Below are 18,220 nucleotides of genomic sequence, written 5' to 3' on the forward strand. Positions count from 1 at the left end.
AGCTTATACGTGAGTCTTAACTGGAGACAGGAAGCCCAACCCTTGTGTTAGACCTCACCTGTGAGCTCACACCCTGCCAGCCACTACCCACCCACCACGCCCTCTGCCCAGCCTGCGCTCGGTGATCTGACAGACCGCGAGTGTGGGCGATAACCCTCCGATGGGCACTGGCCCATCCGGCTGTCTCCTCTCCTTTCCTGTGGTGAGCTAATAATCAGCAGGGCAGGCACACTGGGGAGAAGACCCCCGCACTGGGAAGAACGGGGCTCAGGCTGGGCTGCGGCGAGAACTTACTTTGGATCTCAATTACTTTCTCCAGCGAAGCAGCGGCTTTCGGGCAAGGCTTCTGCTGCAGCACGGCCTGGGGGAGAGGGTCCAGCTGAGGAGAGAACAGCTGGCCTTAGTGGGAGAGAGAGACCCTCCGCAGTTCAATCCCCCCGCCTCAGCTCTGTGTACACGCATGACCAGATAGTTTGGTGTGGCTGTTATTCAGAGAACAACATTGCCGAGACAGTCAAGGTGAGGATCAGACCTAACCCTAATCCAATGATGTTGTGCCTCCTGACACTCCCTCCCTTCACGTCCTGACAGGGAGGGAAATCCTCGCTGGTAAACATGAATAGACACTATGTCAGGCATGAATTTGAGAGCTCCGACGACGTACCTCGTCACCCAGCAGGGCCGACACGCAGGACTCGGAGGCGTCGCAGATGGCTGTGAGGTCGTGACCCCCCTCCAGCGCCAGGACCACGCGGCCGCCAGCCAGCTTCATCAGCTGTTTGGTCAGGTGACCGAAACCTGTGGGGGGGGGGGCACAGTCAATCAGGGAAGCCATATAAACGAGTATAGTGTATAAAAAACAAGTCTTAAGTGACACCTCTGTGAGAAGTCCAGCTCACTGGAAGCTGTGGCTAATTTATGCGTGACATCACACCAGGACAAGCTCACTGCATTAGTGCTAACGTGGTTTAAATCAGTGAAATACCTGGTGTGATGTCTTACGCTCTTCCGGGTAGAGGAATCAAAGGTTTTCTTTTTTCTTTTTTTACATGGTCTTACAACAAATTAGCTTTTTTCCATCTTATAAGCAACGGATGTGAATACAACTTTCAGGACATATTTTTAAAATGTTAAAAAAAAAAAAAAAAAAAAAAAAAAGATACCCCACCTTTAAATTGAATGTAGACAAAACTAACAAAAGTGTCTGACATCTTGACCTATTAATAATGTTTAGGAGAACTGGAGATGTGTAGGCATGTTCAAACGTCCGCAGTCACTAGGACGTGGTGTTGAGAGCCTTTGGTGGTCTATGCACAACACAATACTGGGAATGCAAAGGCAGTGCAGCTACACTCCACCAGAGGGCAGTATGCTTCTGAGAATAACAGTGAATGCTGCAGTTTGACAGATTTCGTGGCTCAGACAGCAGGGAGGTTGCATCCAGAATAAAGGAATATTAAACACTGAGAGTCAATTGGCTACTACTATTACACACAGATACAGCTATGCATAGAGCAATGGGAAGCAATGGGCCATTTCCGAAAGTCAAGTTATCTGTAAGGGCCATGACAGGGGCAACTCACACTTGGCCGTGACAGAGTAACCGCCCAGGGGTGACTGGTGCCCTTCCACTGCATCAAACCCAGCTGACACCAGAACCACGTCCGGGGAAAACTCGTTGGCGATGGGCATCACCACGGTCCTGCAGACAGACACACAGAGTCAGTCAGTAAGCCACCGTTCTCGCTGCTTAGGACAGCCCACCTCAGTGCCTGTTCCTTGGCCACCTTGGGCCTTCAGAACGCGGGTGTGGAGATCCAGCAGCTGCCGTCTACATGCATGCCAGCACAGGGTGTCAGGAAAAAACAGCTTGCTAGTGAACTGATGATTGACTCAATTGTGTAATCAATTAATGAAACAGCTGGGTTGCTCCAAACAGCTGTGACAGAAAGATGGCGCCCATGCACTCACGGTCAGCACACCTCCCTTCCCACAATCCCCTCCCACTCCCTAGAATAACAGAGCATGAACTGAAATTAGGCAGAAATGACGCAAAACCTTGACCTGCTCTGTGCTGGGTCACACCGATCAGTTCGTGGTGCCTGTCAGTTTGTTGGTTTTGGACGAGGAGAGAGGCGGTCTCTGCCTGACTCTGCCGCTCTGTTTCTGTTACCTGAATGCTGTCAGGTACTCCACGTCTCCCATTGGTGGATCCACTCCGCCTGTCCACGCGATATTCACATTGTACCCCACAGCTGGCCCTGCCCCCACCTGCAAAACACACAGCAGCGTTAATTGTTGTCACCTGATGACATGAATGAATGGCATAACTTTTAATTCTTATACACAGACTTCCGAGATATAAAGCATATTATATGTGGTTCAACTTTACATAATGCATCCTGTGCAGCTGAATCAAAACGGCAGACATTTTGTGTGCATCTGCAGTGAGAGCTAAACTGTGACATAACTTTAGTTTCAGTATGTGGGGTATGTTAACTGTGAGTTCGACAGTGTGGGGGGAGTGCTGCCAAGCTGTTGAGTAGGGGGGGGGATGGCGATTTACCACATTTTGAAAAACTTAAACCTATGATTGAGATTATACAAATTCACACACTCTCAAAAGTGGAGGGGACAAGTCCGCCCTTCCCACTGTACACCTATGTGGAACAGGCTATTTCTTTGACTTCCAACTTAATCCCAACCAACTGGGCTGCCAAAGTGGGAATTTAGCTATTAGCATGCACAGTAGTATAAAGATGGCACTGTACGCATTATTTTATGAATGCAGCCAAAAACAAAAGGAGGTGCTTCATTCAGGAGTAAAGCTAAAGTACACGTATGTACATTTGAGCACATATGTATGGTTTAATTCATGCCCAAGATTTCATCTGGCTGTGTCAGGGTGAATCACCGCTCTTCGAGGGGGCGGAGAGCAGAGGGCCCATACAGCGATGTTCCCCATGACAACTCTTAATGAAAAGTTAAAAAAAAAAAATATATATATATATAGATGCACGCATACAGATAAATAACAGTTATGACTAACAACAAACGCATGCTTGAGTCATTGCTTTTCCGCTCGAGATTTTCAACTTCAGAAAATGCATTCTCCACCGCGCTCCTCTGCGCAGACTGCCTTTACCAAAGTGACGCACAACACCCACGCCGAGGGGGCCATGTGATGTCATCACTATTATCACCATTGTATACAGTGATCCGCAGTCACAGATCACACTGCATTAATGCAGAGGGGAAAAAATGAGCATAAAACAAACCAAATAAATAAATCAATAACAACACAAGCAGCTCTATCTTGCATTTGATCCAATATCATTGTTCTTTGCGCCATACGGACACCGAGACTGATTACGAGCTCTTCCTTTTTTTCAGTGTGAAAAGGTTAAGGTTCTCCTCCCCACTTTCACCAAAGCAAAACCCTGAGAGTGAGTGTGTTTGTGTGAGTGTGCGTGAGCGTGGGAGTGAGCGTGCACAGTGACAGTACACGTGTATGTCTGTGTTTGCATAAGCACCGTGACAGGGCATGTGTTGGGCAGAAGCACTGTGAGCCCTCACCTCCTCTGGGGCTCCACTGCCTGGGAAGAAGTTGCCGTCATCGTAGCGATGCAGGGAGATGTACAGCACGTTGGGGTCGCTGTAGAAGGCCTGCTGGCTGCCGTTGCCGTGGTGGATATCCTGGAGCAGATCAGCACACCGTCAGGGACCCCAGCAGGGAAACACACAGGGAGAAGACACGCAAAGAAACATCATCTTCACCATCCAAATACTTCCAGCCTCTCTATCCCACTCTGCCCATGCTGGCCAGATGGCATGGTGCGTGTATGGAAGTGCATTGAGATGGGGCCACCAAGCACTGCCACACAAGATCCGCCATTTATGAAAGAGACATTGAGAAGCACTGCCACCCCTCACCAGCACTGACTGGTCCCTATCTCAGCCCTGTCTGCCTGCACTCACTGACCCAGTCCCCCTGGCCCCACTTCCCACCACAGTCCAGGCATTTCTCGCTTGTTGACTCTCCCCCCAACTCCGCCACTCACCCAGTCAACAATCAGGATTTTCCCCACGTTCAGCTTCTGCTGCAGGAGCTTGGCAGCAATGGCCACGGAATTGAAGAAGCAGAAGCCCCTGCAGACACACACAGACACACTCATGGTTACTTAGTATTTTTGCAAGAAAATAGACAAAAATATCAATCTGATAACAAAGCAGTGAAAGATGTACAATGCAATTAAACGCTATACTGGTCTTATTATGTTTTCTGACAAACATCAGGAAAGGCCACACCTGCCTAACAGCCCCACCACAACCCAAATCCCACGGCCCCCCTCAGGTGTGTACATACATGGCCGTTGACTCCTCTGCGTGATGTCCAGGGGGGCGCACAACTGCAAAGCCGTTCTGTGGAGACCAACAGGAGAGGAAAGTTCTCAAAACCATCTCTAGACATCCTAAAAGATCAAGTCATGATATGGGGCGGGTGGAGAAACGCAGTACCCCAACAGTGAGTGAGAACAGTGCGCAAACACCCTATGATGCGATGGGTGAGGGCGAAACAACAATAACCACCCACAGACGGGTAGTGGAAGCGGGAGAGCGGTGTGTGTTTATGGCGTTTCTCAGACCACTCCCGCATGGTTCTCACTCGGCAGGCTCCGCTTACCTTGAGCTCCCCCGAGGCCACCTTGAAGGCCAGCTCGATGACGCAGCCCACCGCCATCCTGACCGCACTGGAGGAGTGCATCTCATTCCACACCGTGTCGCTGTCCACCTGCGGAGAGACCACCACACAGCCCCCCTTAAAACGCGTGACCCAAGGCATTAAAACAACCTGAGGGAGGTTTCTCCTCAGGCCAGGGCCGGGGGCCTTTCCACCTTCTCCATTCCAATTCCTTTTTTCAGACCCATTCCACATTCCAATTCCAGGTCTTGGAATTGAAAAAGGAATCACAAATGGAATTGGACTGGAAAACCTGGAATTGACTCAGAGGTTAATGCACAAAGCACCCCGAAACACACTGAAGTCCACAGGATACTGAATAGAAATACTGCCCTATTCAACACTAAAGGAACTACATACATAAGGTGCTTTAATGCAAACTGGACACAGCAGCCACCCCTCCAAAAATAAATCTCCTTAGCCAGTCAGACGCCCTGTGCTGCTCATCAGGTTCATGGGTCAGATTTAACAAGAGATCCAGAATTATATTTTTTCTGCTCTTATCAAATATTAACCAGATGGCATGAGAGTCTATTATTTTGTATTATTAATAATAATAATAATACTGCACAGATCTAGACAATATGTACAGAGCACCCTCTAGCGCCCAGCCCGTTCCCCAAGATCAGGCCCTATGAGTCACTCACCCCGATGCCTCCGCAGGGCAGCACTGCGTACATCTTCTGGCTGATTGGCCCTGCAAATGAACCAAAAACAGGAGAAAACAGAAAAGGTCAGGCAGCTGAAACAAATCGCAGGTTTCCAATGCCTTGATGGCTCCCTGAGAGACTGAGAGCATTCATCACCCCCCCGCAACCATTAAAAAAAGAACCAGAGCAGAGGACTGTGTCTCTAAAATGCCCCCATTATGACAGAGTGAGACAGAGAGAGAGAGAGAGAGATGGTTGTTGCAGTGCTACTCTGCTACAATAGACCAGGCTTTCACGTGGCCATACTGATCGGTAAAGAGAGGAAATGCAACAAAAAAGCATCTGTCTTGCTCTGTCCGAAGCAACCAGGGAACCCGAGTCCAACTCCTCCCCCTCAGCCCACCCCCCCAACCCTGGCTTTGAACCCTGAGTGCTCTGGGTCTGTCTGTCTTTCTCAAGAGCACTTCACACAGAAACACATCATGTCTTTAAAGAGGACCAGGGAAGGAAGAGGAGGAGAGGGATCATTTACTAAAATAGATCAAGCTCTGTACCCAGGAGCTTCTTGCTGTCCAGTTTCTGGCGGTTCAGTGGACTGGTGCCATAGAGCAGCGTGTGGTGCTCAGAGTGGACCGTCTGGATCTCGTCCAGTGTGGCTTTCCGGCCCCGGATTCTCTGCACATGACACGACATGCCGTCAGACACCAAGACATGGGCAAATGTGCACACAATAATGAGAATGATGATAATATTAATAAATAATCAATTCAATAATCAACAACAACAACAGTGGAACTAGCTGCCCATGGGCATTAAAACTGCATAGCACCAGATCATACATGTAAAAGAAGGTAGAGGAAAAAAACTTTAAAACATGTAAAAGAAATGCCTTCCCCAGTGTGTGAGTGGGGGGGAGAGGACCGTACCTCGCAGCGACTCAGCAGCCCTGTCTCCTGTAGGCGGGACCACACGCTCTGGATCCTCCCGGCGTGCTCGGGGTGTATGTGGGTGTTCCCGCAGGTGCACGTGTGTTTCAACATGAAGGTGTCATAGACCACACCTGTGGGAGGGGAGAAGACACCACAGCACTCAGTCAAATTGCCCCCGGAGCTCACGACTATCCCTAATTTGTTTTAATTTGGTTTTCACAGCAGTTCCTGTGCACACATTTATTATTTAGCAGAGGGCCACAAAACCTGCAGGACTGGAAATAAAAAACAGCAGAGAAACATGGGCCTTGTACATGCCCGCGTGTAACAGACGAGACAGGTTTGAAGTATCCCTTGGGTCAGTTCCCGGGAAAATGTCTGTGGGCTGTCCACCCCCTTGTCCCACCCTCAGGTGTCGTACCAGTAGTGAAAAGGTGCTTGATGGGCTTCTCTGCTGAGGAGGGGCCCTTCAGGCTGGCGGTGGCAGGGGAGGACTGCGCCCTTCCCAGAGGTCTGTGGGGCATGCCTGTGATCGACAGTGACGCCTGGAACACATTGAGCTGCTGCAGGTGCTGCTGGTCCGAAAACTGCAGCCGAGAGAGAGCAAGAAAGAAAGAGAGAGAGAGGGATTAGGGATGAGGCGGGGCACTGCTGGTCACAGGTTATAGGACAGTAATGAGACCTGATTTTGGACAATTAAGTGTACAGTGATGGAAAGTAAATAAAAAAAAAAGGAGTGACCCCACAGTATCACACTGTGAGGAGGAACCAAGAAATCACTGAGAAATCTATTTGATAAAACAGAGAAGGAAACATGTGGGGCTGCAGCAGTAGAAGCCCTTGCATTGAGCCCTTCAAGAAGATATAATATATCTTTAATTATGGAGGAGGAGGAAAAGAAGAAGTAGAAGGAGAAAAGGACTGTATAACCCAATCTTGATCTCTCCCTTTTCAAATTCAGATGTGTATACGTGGATTGGGGCAATCTGTATTCATTGTGCACAGCAGGCAAGAACGGCAGCATTAAAGAGAAGCGAAAATAATGAAAGAGAAAAAAGTGTGCGAGAGCGAGCGAGAGAGAGAGGGTTTACATCCTTGCTTAAATCGAGTGCTATTTTTGAGGGAGCTGTCATTGCGGAATATATTTTTTTATATATAAAAACAGCCTTCTGAGCTCCTTGATCCCTGGTGGGCTGAGGATTGAGCTCAGAGCGAGGTGGAGGGGGGAAGAGGTGGGCAGAGAATGAGTCACCAGTCAGTGATGAGTCACAGTCGAGCCCATTCACAGTCTCGCTGGCATTTACATTCACTCCGTTCTGCAGGGGGAAGGGGAGGGGGGTTATATCCTCAAATAGTCCTGCTTTTTAGATTTTTTTCGGTTTCACCACCAATTTATCTGAACATTCTGGGCGGCGTCTGGAGGCTCAGACCCTCAAGACCCATCCAATGAGACAAGGCAGAGGATCTTTAATAACCATTCAGGGAGCCGCACAGCTGATGTGCTGAAAGATGCAACCAGGGCAGGATGGGGGCTGGGAGAGGGGGTGCGATCAGCTCCAGCCACAAACAAGCACAACCCCAGTAAAAAAGAAAAAAGGAAAGGTAACAAAAGTAAAAATACCACCACAGTAACAAAAGAAACAATGAAAGAAAAAAAATGCAAATCAGAGGCACTTATGTGCAATCAATCTGCTGAGAGGAATGCTAAAGAAACCAAGAGCTCGGATGAACCAGAAGCAAAGCTCTCTTCGTAATGCTCAGCATATGGTGAACAGTGCATGCGAGTGGCTGCAAAATCATCTGAGTTATCCTGAGTAATGGCACCTGCTACCTGACTGAATAACGATCATACTGTAGTACATAAAGCACACAATCAAAATCATACATTATGACTAAATAAGAATATAAGAAAGTTTACAGACGAGAGGAGGCCATTCAACCCATCGTGCTCGTTTGGTGTCCATTAATAACTAAGTGATCCAAGGATCCTATGCAGACTATTTTTAAATGTTCCCAAATTTTCAGCTTCTACCACATCGCTGGGGAGTTTGTTCCAGATTGTGACAACTCTCTGTTTGAAGAAGTGTCTCTTGAAGAAGTGTGAAGAACTGTCCATCTTGAATGCCTTGAAGTCCAATTTCCAAAGTCCATTTGTGTCCCCGGGTGCGTGTGTCCCTGCTGATCTGGAAAAGCTCCTCTGGTTTGATGTGGTCGATGCCCTTCATGATTTTGAAGTCTTGGATCAAGTCCCCACGTAGTCTCCTCTGTTCCAGGGTGAAAAGGTTCAGTTCCCTCAGTCTCTCAGTAGGACATTCCCTTCAGACCTGGAATAAGTCTGGTTGCTGTCCTCTGCTGAGCCACCTATTTTAGTATCATCTGCAAATTTGACAAGTTTGCTAACTATCCCAGAGTCCAGATCATTAATAGATTAATAGATTAGAAAAAGCAAAGGCCCTAGTACTGATCCCTGTGGAACTTCACTAACAACCTCACTCCAGTTAGAAGCAACTCCTCTAATCGACACCCTCTGTTTCCTAGACATCAACCAGTTCATAATCCATGTACTTACATTACCCTGAAGGCCTACAGCTTCCAATTTGAGGATCAGTCTTTGGTGTGGAACCTTATCAAAAGCTTTTTGAAAATCTAAGTATATCACATCATATGCTTTCACATGAGCTACAGCTGCAGTTGCATGTTCAAAGAACTCTAATAGATTAGTTAGACATGATCTGCCTCGTCTAAACCCATGTTGACTATCTCCAAGAATATGGTTTTCATTAAGATGCTCCTCCATTTTCTGTCTAATCATTTTCTCCAACATTTTACAGGTGATGCAGGTGAGACTGATTGGTCTGTAATTTCCTGGCTCAGTTTTGTCCCCTTTCTTGTGGATTGGATGACATTTGCTGTCTTCCAGTCAGTTGGCACATCCCCTGTTCTAAGTGTCATTTGGAATATTTGAGTTAGCGGCCTATAAATAATTTCCCTCATTTATTTAAGTACTGTTGGAAATATCCCATCTGGCCCAGGTGATTTGTTTGATTTTAATTCTGCTAGTCCCTTTAGTACCTCCTCCTCATTTATCCTGATCTCTCTAAGGGTTTGACTGGACTGATTGTTAACCTGTGGCATGTTATCCGTTTTCCCTTTTGTAAAAACCTCTGTGAAATACTCATTCTCACATACTCACATCTTGTTGTTTTCCAAGAAACTTCAATTTTTGCCCTTTATCTGTTTCACTTCCTCCTTTATTGACCTCTTGCTGTTGTAGTTTTGAAAAAAGCTCTTTGCATTAGTTTTAGCTCCAAGAGCTATGTTTCTTTCTATTTCCCTCTTTGCTTTCCTGACCTCTTTGCAGTTCAACATATTCTATGTATTTTGTTTAGTCTCTATCCCTTTTGTATGCGCTATACAACATTTTCTCTCTCATTATATTATTTTGCATACTTCTATCAAACCATTTTGGCCAATGTTTTTTGGTCGTCATTTTTGGTACAAATTTCTCCTGAGCCTCAAATAGAATATTCTTAAAATATAACCATCCATTTTCAATTGAATCTGTATCCAGTGTGCTCCAGTGCAGCCTCATACCTTCAAAGTTTGCTTTTCTAAAATTGTAGACCATTGTTTTAGACTTGGTCCTTGCTTTTTTAAAGAATGCCTCAAAGCTAACCATATTGTGATCACAGTTTACCATTGGTTCTCTAACTACTGTCCCTCTGACTCCATCTTGGTAATTTGAAAATATCAATATCAAAAAGTCAATGGTTGGTTCCCTGACAAATTGAGTGAAAGCAGTCATTTACCATCTCAACCATTTCTATTTCTGCTTCTGTAGTCCCAGCTGGGCTTTCCCAGTCTATGTTAGGGAAATTGACATCCCCCATTATAACAGCCACATCCTTGCTACATGCAATCCTGATTACACTGTACAGTGCAACATCTTTCTGAATATCTGAGTTGGGTGGTCTGTAACACACTGCTACCACTAATCCTCTGGATCTTTTATTCAAAATTTTAACCCACAAAGATTCTGTTTCATTACTGGGATCTAATTTGAATAATTCTGCCTCAATGACATTTCTGACACATAATGCTACCCCACCTCCTCTTCGATTTTGCCTGTCCCTCCTAAACTGTGTGTATCCTTCCAACTTATATTCATCCCCATCATTATCTGTAAGCCATGTTTCTGTCACTCCTATAACATCATAGTCACATGCCAGCACTGTGGCTTCTAGGTCTAACATCTTGTTCCTTATACTCCTGGTATTGAGGTAAAAACATTTCAGGACTTTCCTACTAGCAGTTTCCTTTTGTTTTCTTTCCTTACTGGACCATCTCCCATTGTCAGAGGTCCTTGTCCCCCTGGTCCCTAGTTTAAAAGATTCTCAATTACTCTGCACATACGCTCTCCCAATGCATTAGCCCCCCTTCTGTTTAGATGTAGACCGTCTGGTTTGTACAGGTCCCATCTATCCCAGAAGAAAGACCAATGCTCCATAAACCTAAAACCCTCTGCCCTGCACTAAGATTTCAACCACGTGTTAAACTTTCTAATCTCAAACTGTCTCCCTGGACATGCATGTGGTACCAAAAGTATTTCAGACAAAATTACAGTGGTGGTTCTGCTCTTTAGTTTTTTTCCTAACTCTTTAAATTTGTCTTGCAGAACCTCTGACCTACCTTTTCCTATGTCGTTGGTTCCAATGTGGACCATGACCAGTGGATTCCCCCCGGCTTTTCCCAGTAGCCCGTCTACTAGTTTAGGGAGATCTGCAACCTGAGCACTAGGCAGGCAAGATACCATGCGGTTCTCCTTATCACTAGAACACACTGTGTGATCTACGCCTCTAAGAATCGAGGTTCTGGGGGGGAGTGGACACCATGGTGCTCTGGTGCTCAACTGCCCTCCCATCACCCTCTGAGCTGTCACTGTCCAACTCGGTGTCCAGCAGTTGGAACCTGTTGGGCAATTCTAGCTCTTGGGGTGTCTCTAAGGGTTGTGCGCGCCCTTTTCTGTAACCCAGCAGTTCTCTACACTGTCCTGCTCTAAGGTCTCAACTCTCCTAGGTTTTGGCGTGCACACCATCTCTCTCATGGGCTGATTGACCAATTATTTTATATCACTAGTACAGCGCAGATCAACAAGCTGAGCCTCAAGATCACAGATCTCTAGGAATTCAAATGCTGACAATGTTCACAAATTAAATCTTCTTGGATGAGTTCATCCAGGAAGGCAATCATTCTGCAAACCTGACGCTGTAGTGGCCACATGCTTATAAAATTTGCAAGTTTTTAATGTATTTTTTATTTTTTGGGGGGGTTCTTGGTTTCTGTCCCCTGGTCAACTGCTTGACTTTTTTTTTGTCACTGAAAAACAGCACAGCAGCAACAGCAGCTTTAAGTACCCTTTTGTCTACCTGTCCCCAATTCACACCTAACTGACTCCAAATGGATCCACCTGGCACAACTCACTTAAGACCCCATATATTGTATACACTTGTGTAAAATTTGAATTTGAAAATGTATAATGCTTTGAATTGCACAGTATTATGTAAATTGGAACTTGTAATATGTTTTATGCCTTGAACTGCACTGTATTGTTGCACTTTATATCTTGTAAGTAGCCCTGGATAAGGGCGTCTGCTAAGAAATAAATAATAATAATCATAATAACTGAAATCCTGCTAGTCCAGACTAAAACACTTTTTAAACTAAAACTTATTTACTTACACCAACTCAGCAGCTGTACTGAATTGACTTAAATTAAGGCAAACTAGAGACAAGATTAACTTCAATTAAGGCAGTTAAAACAAAATGAGCAATGCTAAGACTGTCTGAAACTAGCAACACAAGATGACTGCCTTTCACCTGCACTGTCCTGTGTCTGTCATGGCAACGTGTAAATCCTTCTGTTTGACTAGATCATATTTAGGCCATTGATTTTATTATTATATATGAAAGCTTCCCAAAAGCGACCCGTGTAGCTCTTGAACTGAATCCCAGACTTGTCTACCAGCTGCTCTGCGAGATGGCTGTGTTGCATAATGGGAAATGGCTTATTTTTAAGATCGGAGGAAACCCATGCCAACTTTAGTCTCAGATGTCCCTGGTTTCACCACATCACAGCACACACCACACTGCCAGGCTATGGTGCACCCCCGGCAGTCCATTTACAGAAGGAATTAAGACTAACTTCTGTTTCTTTCTTTTGCATATGGAGCAATGCCATATTAACAAGTAGTGTTCCCACCCCCCCCCCCCCCTCACCCTGCAGGGGTCACGCCACAGCCTGTGACCCTCTGCCCAGCTCCCGCACCAGCACAGCACGAAAGGTTTCCCTGCAGGCCCAACCCGGACTAACTGTCTGATGTGCAGCACACCACCGCCCTCCCTGGAGAGAGCGACAGAGCACGGGATGGAGAGGTAAAAAGAGATAGAGTGTGAGGAAGAAAGAGAATGAGAATGGGAGGGAGGCAAAGAGAAAGAGCGAGAGCTCGAAAGGAGGGAGAGAGCGAGCGTGAGAGAGCAAGAGAAAGGGTGTGCGAGTGTCTGAGTACCTGGCTGTAAGGGATGCCCTGCTCATCGCATTCCTTCAGCTCGATTGGCTCTTCGTCGTCGTCCTCCTCCTCCACCTCGCTCTCCGTGTTCTCGTCCTTCAGCATGATTGGCTGCTGCAGTTCCGGAGGGGGTGTGATCAGATCCCCAGACCCTTCCCCTTCATCCAATGCCAGTCCCTCCCCTAACTCAGCCACACACCCTCGGTCCTCCTGCATCTCCTGTCTCGGTCAGTTCCTCCTCCGTCTCCTCGGGGTGGGTGGGCGGTTGCCTGGGGAGCTCCCCGCCCTTGGATAGCATCTGACAGAGATCAGAGTGTTAGTGAGGACTGGGGCAGTGAAAACAGGGAGTAACAACTCTCCCTCTCTCTCTCTCTCCATCTCTCATCTCTCTCTCTCGTTTGTCCCTCTTCTTTCTCATTTCTCTCTCATCTGACATTCTCTCTCTAATCGTCTGCTCTTCTCTCTCTCTCTCTCACCAGTTCGTCCCCTACCTTGTTGAGCTGGATCTGCTGCTGGTACTGCTTCTGCTTCTCAAGGAAGTGCTGGTGCTGCTGCTGCATGACCAACTGCTGCAGGGCCTGGGGGCTCTGGGGGAGAGGAGCCGACTGTGTGCGGCTCAGGGGGCGGTGCCGGGGCAGCTTATTTACCGTGCGCATGCTGGAGGACACGCGCTCGCCCGTCACCAGCGGAGACTGCCCATAGATTGGCACTGAGGCCCAGAGAGAGAGAGAGAGAGAGAGAGAGAGAGAGAGAGAGAGAGAGAGAGAGAGAGAGAGAGAGAGAGAGAGAGAGAGAGAGAGAGAGAGAGAGAGAGAGAGAGAGAGAGAGAGAGAGAGAGAGAGAGAGAGAGAGAGAGAGAGAGAGAGAGAGAGAGAGAGAGAGAGAGAGAGAGAGAAATTCTCACTGCTCATAAAGCATTTAGTTTTATGCGTAAGTTTGGCACTATTTACTTCAGGAGTGCTATAGGCCTGTGGCATCTGAATTTGCATGCTTATGCATCCGTGTGTGTGTATCCATGAGAGAGGGTAGGTCTGCATGTGCGAGAGGCGTGTGGGAGCATGTGCATGTGTGTGGTTGCATGCGTGTCTTTGTATGCGTGTGTGTCTGTGCGTGTCTTACTGCCTCACCTGCGAGTAGGGCGCTCTGCTGTCGGGCCTGTTCCAGCAGCAGGACATGCTGCAGCAGGGAGGAGTGGCTGTGGCTGTTGGCGGCTGGGGGCTCGGCGTCATGGGGCAGCCCAGGGGGCAGGCAGGTGGGCAGGGAGGACGTGCTGACGAACTTCCCCGTGAGCGCACCACCCTGCCGCATCGTCTGGATCGCCTGCCGCTCCGCCTCCTGCTGCGCCGACAGCTTCTGAGGAGCCTGTGGGGAGCAGGAGAGGGGTGTGAGGGGCGAGAGGGGCACACACACACACACACACATATACAACACATAGTGTACACACACACAGGCTGCCTTAAATCAAAATCTTAGGACCCCACCTGCAAGTGGATATTTACTAACCAAGAAGGCTAGGTTACACCAGTAAATGGCAGACATTTTGCCCCGGTAGCCACAGTGGGCACAGGGCGGGAATACTCACAGCAATGTGCGAGTTGGCGCCAGTGACAGAGGCCGACAGGGAGATGTTGGGCAAGGAGGGAGAGGTGTAGAGACTGAGCTGGCTGGCCGAGCCCTCAGCGCTCATGTGGTGGTGCAGACGCATTTGCTGTGATGGGGCGTGCAGGAGAAAAGGAAGGCGAAGAGAGGAGAGAAGAGGAAGATCATAAGGAAATCCTTTCTGCGATTCTGAGCAGATTTCATGTCAACATACAGTGCTAGAACTAGACCTAAAATAGAATTAAGGCTAAATATATTATAAACTATGTTTATAATCCCATCCAAGGCCAGGAAATCTTGAGCGAACACCTGTTCGACAAACACGTAGTTCATTGCCGTTTTTACTGGTCAATAAAGTTACTTTCCGATTCTGTGGCCCGCCATCACAAACACCACCACCGCCACCGCAACTGCAACCACAACATGTGAACCTCAACGCTTAGCGTGTTCATGTGTCCGTCTACACTAGACCGCAGTGCTGTTCTGCCGATCCACTGTTATGCTGTGCACAGACTCGGAGGCCACTGAAGAACAAATGGCTTTATGCTTCTTTTTCTTCTTGTTTCTCGTTATTCAACACACTGTTTGTTTTATGTCGTTCTTGTTGTTTGTTTGGTGCTTTTCTGTAATCACCCACCCCTCCCCTGCCCCCCCCGTACAGCGATGATGAGTGTGCTTGCAGGGGTGGGTCGCACCCACGAGATGACCTGAAATCACTTTCTTTCACTCACTCTCTCTCACACACACACACACACACACACAGTCAATCAGCCGGATGCACTGACTCAACAGCCCCCCGTGACGCCATGCGGAGACCCCAACACTTCCCTCCTCCCTTGCTCCCTGTGAAACTGGGTTTCCACTTTTAAAATTGAACCATTACCCCCGTCCACCTGCTAGTGTGGTCACAGGCACAGACGTGCTGAGAAGGGCTATTTCAGGCAGCGCATTAGACATCCCCTTGGCGTGACACTACTTTGCGGCGTCGTGATTTTATTTCATTACAGTTATTATTGCGCTTTCCCTTCCAAACCATTGAAGGTGTTAAACAGGGGGAGTTGGAGAGGGGGGGGATAAATAAATAAATACAAAAATAAATAAATAAAAAATGATTCACTGGTAGACAGGAATAGGACACTCTAGCTAAACTACAGCTAAACACCATAGTCTTTATCCCCCTTCTGCACACACTGGGAGGAAAATGGGTTGCGTAGGGTGCGACTGTGTAATTATCAGCACAGGGTGAAATCTGGAGTAGGCAAATCTTAATTAGGTTTGGCATGACTCATGTCTGCAAAAGTCAACTCGTGGCCCAATTGCAGGGCTATCCTTGTCCGAAACTTCACATACTCGACAACAACGCAGAGGGAAAAAACTAAAACCCCAAACACCGAACATATCGGGGTTGCTTTTCTACGGCCTTAACTGAATCAGGTGTAAATTTGTAGGGGCTTGAAATGTTGGTGTTGGCTCAGGTTGGGGTTCAGGCTGCTGTTAGGCCATAAAATGGGGCAAATTATGTAATTCCCCAATACAGTGCAGCATCATAGCTCATCAGAAACATTTCAGGACATTATTTAGCGGTTAGCATCATTATTTTCCATCCCTGTACGATGTAAACATTTCTAGGTTTTAAAGATTTCTAGGTTTTAAATATTTCATTGATGTAAAACAACAAGGGAGACCTGCATCACATAAAATATTTTAATCAACACCAATCTTTGTTTGATTGTTAAAGAAGTTATTTAATAAAAAAAAAAAGTTTGTTTTTATTTATTTTACTTTTCTCACTTTTGACTTCAGTGCCACACTTGTTTGTGCACTATGCCTTTCTGAGTTTCTAGGAGCGAGTGAGCGATTACACTGACAGCCCTTGCTTGAAAGACCCAGGCAACGTGAGCAGGCATAAATCCTAGCATTGATTCTGTTTTACACGGGGGCAGAATAATGCCCTTGACAGATTTGTTGCCCCCTTGGATACTCCTCCGTTTCCTATAGATACGCATCAAGATCTCCAGGTTAATTACTATCAAGGACCGGAAGAACTGGCGTTTCTTTGACGGTTGCTGTGTGAATGGGAACAGCATGGCGGGAGATATTGAGGTTGCTATTAATAAAAATGACTCTAATATAAAAAATAAAAAAAAAGTGGAAAAAAATTTAATAAAAAAGGCTCAGAGAGAGCGAGACGGGAAGAGAGTTGAGAGATGCGGTTTCTCCGTAGCGTCTCTGCCTCGGCTCATTCTGCAGCCTGCCCTCAGGGGGATAGGAGGGCAAGACAAAAAGTAGCTTTGATAAACACTTAATAAAAGGCACAAAGGGATGACATGAAATCCTTGCTGGGGGATGTGGGGGTGGGATGAGTCAGCCTGCTTTCAGATGCTGAGGAGGATTTATCCATTCGCAAAAAGAAAGCAAAAAGCTGCAGTTCCCTTTTTTATAAATGTGCCAGCACCCCCACCTCTCTCTCATTCTTTCTCTCTCTCTCTCTCTCTCTCTCTCTCTCTCAAGGTTAAGCCAGCCTTTAGACAGTACATGTTATCTCCCATGTCAAATGTGAAGTCTTTAAAACTAGAGAAAGACTAAGCTTAAAAATAAGGAAAAAACTAAAATCCCAGGTTTCTCCTCCAATACTTTTCACAGGTTTCATTCCACAATGCATTGCTAGTCCACTCCCACCCTACACACCTCAATAAGAAGCACCTTTGGACAAACCGATGGACAATAAAAACACACTACAAACAGCTGGCCAGATGTTGAAGAGAAAAAAAGCAGGAAAGAGATGGGTCCTGTGATCTGTAATGTTGACAAACCAATGGTGTGACCAGGCCTACAGATGCCCAACAGCCCCGAGAGCTGGCCGTCTGGCCTCTTACTTCGGCGTGGATGTTGGGAACCGAGCCGCTGGAGCCGTTCTCCGCGATGGCGCTGTTGGAGCTGTTGGGAGAGCTGGGCCCAGAGCCGGGGGCGCTGCTGCACATGGACGACACTGCATGACACAACAGATGCACGGTTAGACAAAGAAGGAGAAATTGTGTACTGGGGAACAAGGCAGGGAGGGGTGCAGCGAACCAACGCCCGGCACAACCACAGGAAAACCCATGCAGCCAGCGGTTATTGAAGGCCAATCACGATGAGGGTCACGCTTCAGCTGCAGAGAAGAGACGGCATGGAAAGTCCGGCAAGGTGACCGTTTTCCCCACAAGCTGTTACAGTGCAAGTCCTCAGCAGATCCCCACACCCCCAGGGCTCCCCCGCTCACCCGTGATCTCGACAGCCCTCTTCTTGAAGGTGCTGATCACCGTGCCGTCTTTCCGCCTCAGCAGGGGGCTGCTTCTGCGCTCTGCCACCTTCTGCTTCAGCCGGGAGCGCACCTTCAGATTGGGTTCAGAGGCTGGGACAGGGGGACAGGGGGACAGGGGGACAGGGGGGGGTGGGGGGGTGAGGGTGGAGGGAGAACCAAACATCAATAAACAATAGTTAATAGGTTGAACAGGTGGATTTTTACACAAGTTTTTACAGGTGCTGCTTGACTGCCCAAGACAAACTGGACTCCAGTTCGCCAGCTTGTCAATTAATGTGATGAGGTAGCTGTTCTCTTTTTAGTGTCCGGTGCCGCGCATCTATCAGTGTATGGAACAGGGTGTGCTGGGCTCTGACATCACTGGCTGCCATCGATCAGACATTCCGGGAAAAACAACAAAAAAAGCACACACAAACACACACACGTGCAGG

At 47.4% G+C, this 18,220-nt stretch overlaps 1 protein-coding gene across 1 annotated transcript in view; it reads right to left on the reverse strand.

The window, feature by feature from the left end:
- hdac5 (histone deacetylase 5) overlaps window positions 1–18,220 on the reverse strand; it is a 58,127-nt gene that overhangs the window by 5,569 nt on the left and 34,338 nt on the right. The window contains 19 exon segments of the mRNA XM_066698761.1: window positions 295–379; window positions 665–798; window positions 1,584–1,702; window positions 2,174–2,271; window positions 3,577–3,696; window positions 4,062–4,149; window positions 4,367–4,422; window positions 4,685–4,792; window positions 5,389–5,438; window positions 5,946–6,066; window positions 6,318–6,451; window positions 6,742–6,907; window positions 12,887–13,109; window positions 13,111–13,184; window positions 13,378–13,595; window positions 14,014–14,248; window positions 14,469–14,594; window positions 17,362–17,474; window positions 17,748–17,879. Of these exon segments, the coding sequence (XP_066554858.1) occupies window positions 295–379; window positions 665–798; window positions 1,584–1,702; window positions 2,174–2,271; window positions 3,577–3,696; window positions 4,062–4,149; window positions 4,367–4,422; window positions 4,685–4,792; window positions 5,389–5,438; window positions 5,946–6,066; window positions 6,318–6,451; window positions 6,742–6,907; window positions 12,887–13,109; window positions 13,111–13,184; window positions 13,378–13,595; window positions 14,014–14,248; window positions 14,469–14,594; window positions 17,362–17,474; window positions 17,748–17,879 (2,400 nt within the window).

The sequence above is a fragment of the Amia ocellicauda genome, chromosome 3 (genome assembly GCF_036373705.1).
Source record: "Amia ocellicauda isolate fAmiCal2 chromosome 3, fAmiCal2.hap1, whole genome shotgun sequence".
NCBI lineage: Eukaryota > Metazoa > Chordata > Actinopteri > Amiiformes > Amiidae > Amia > Amia ocellicauda.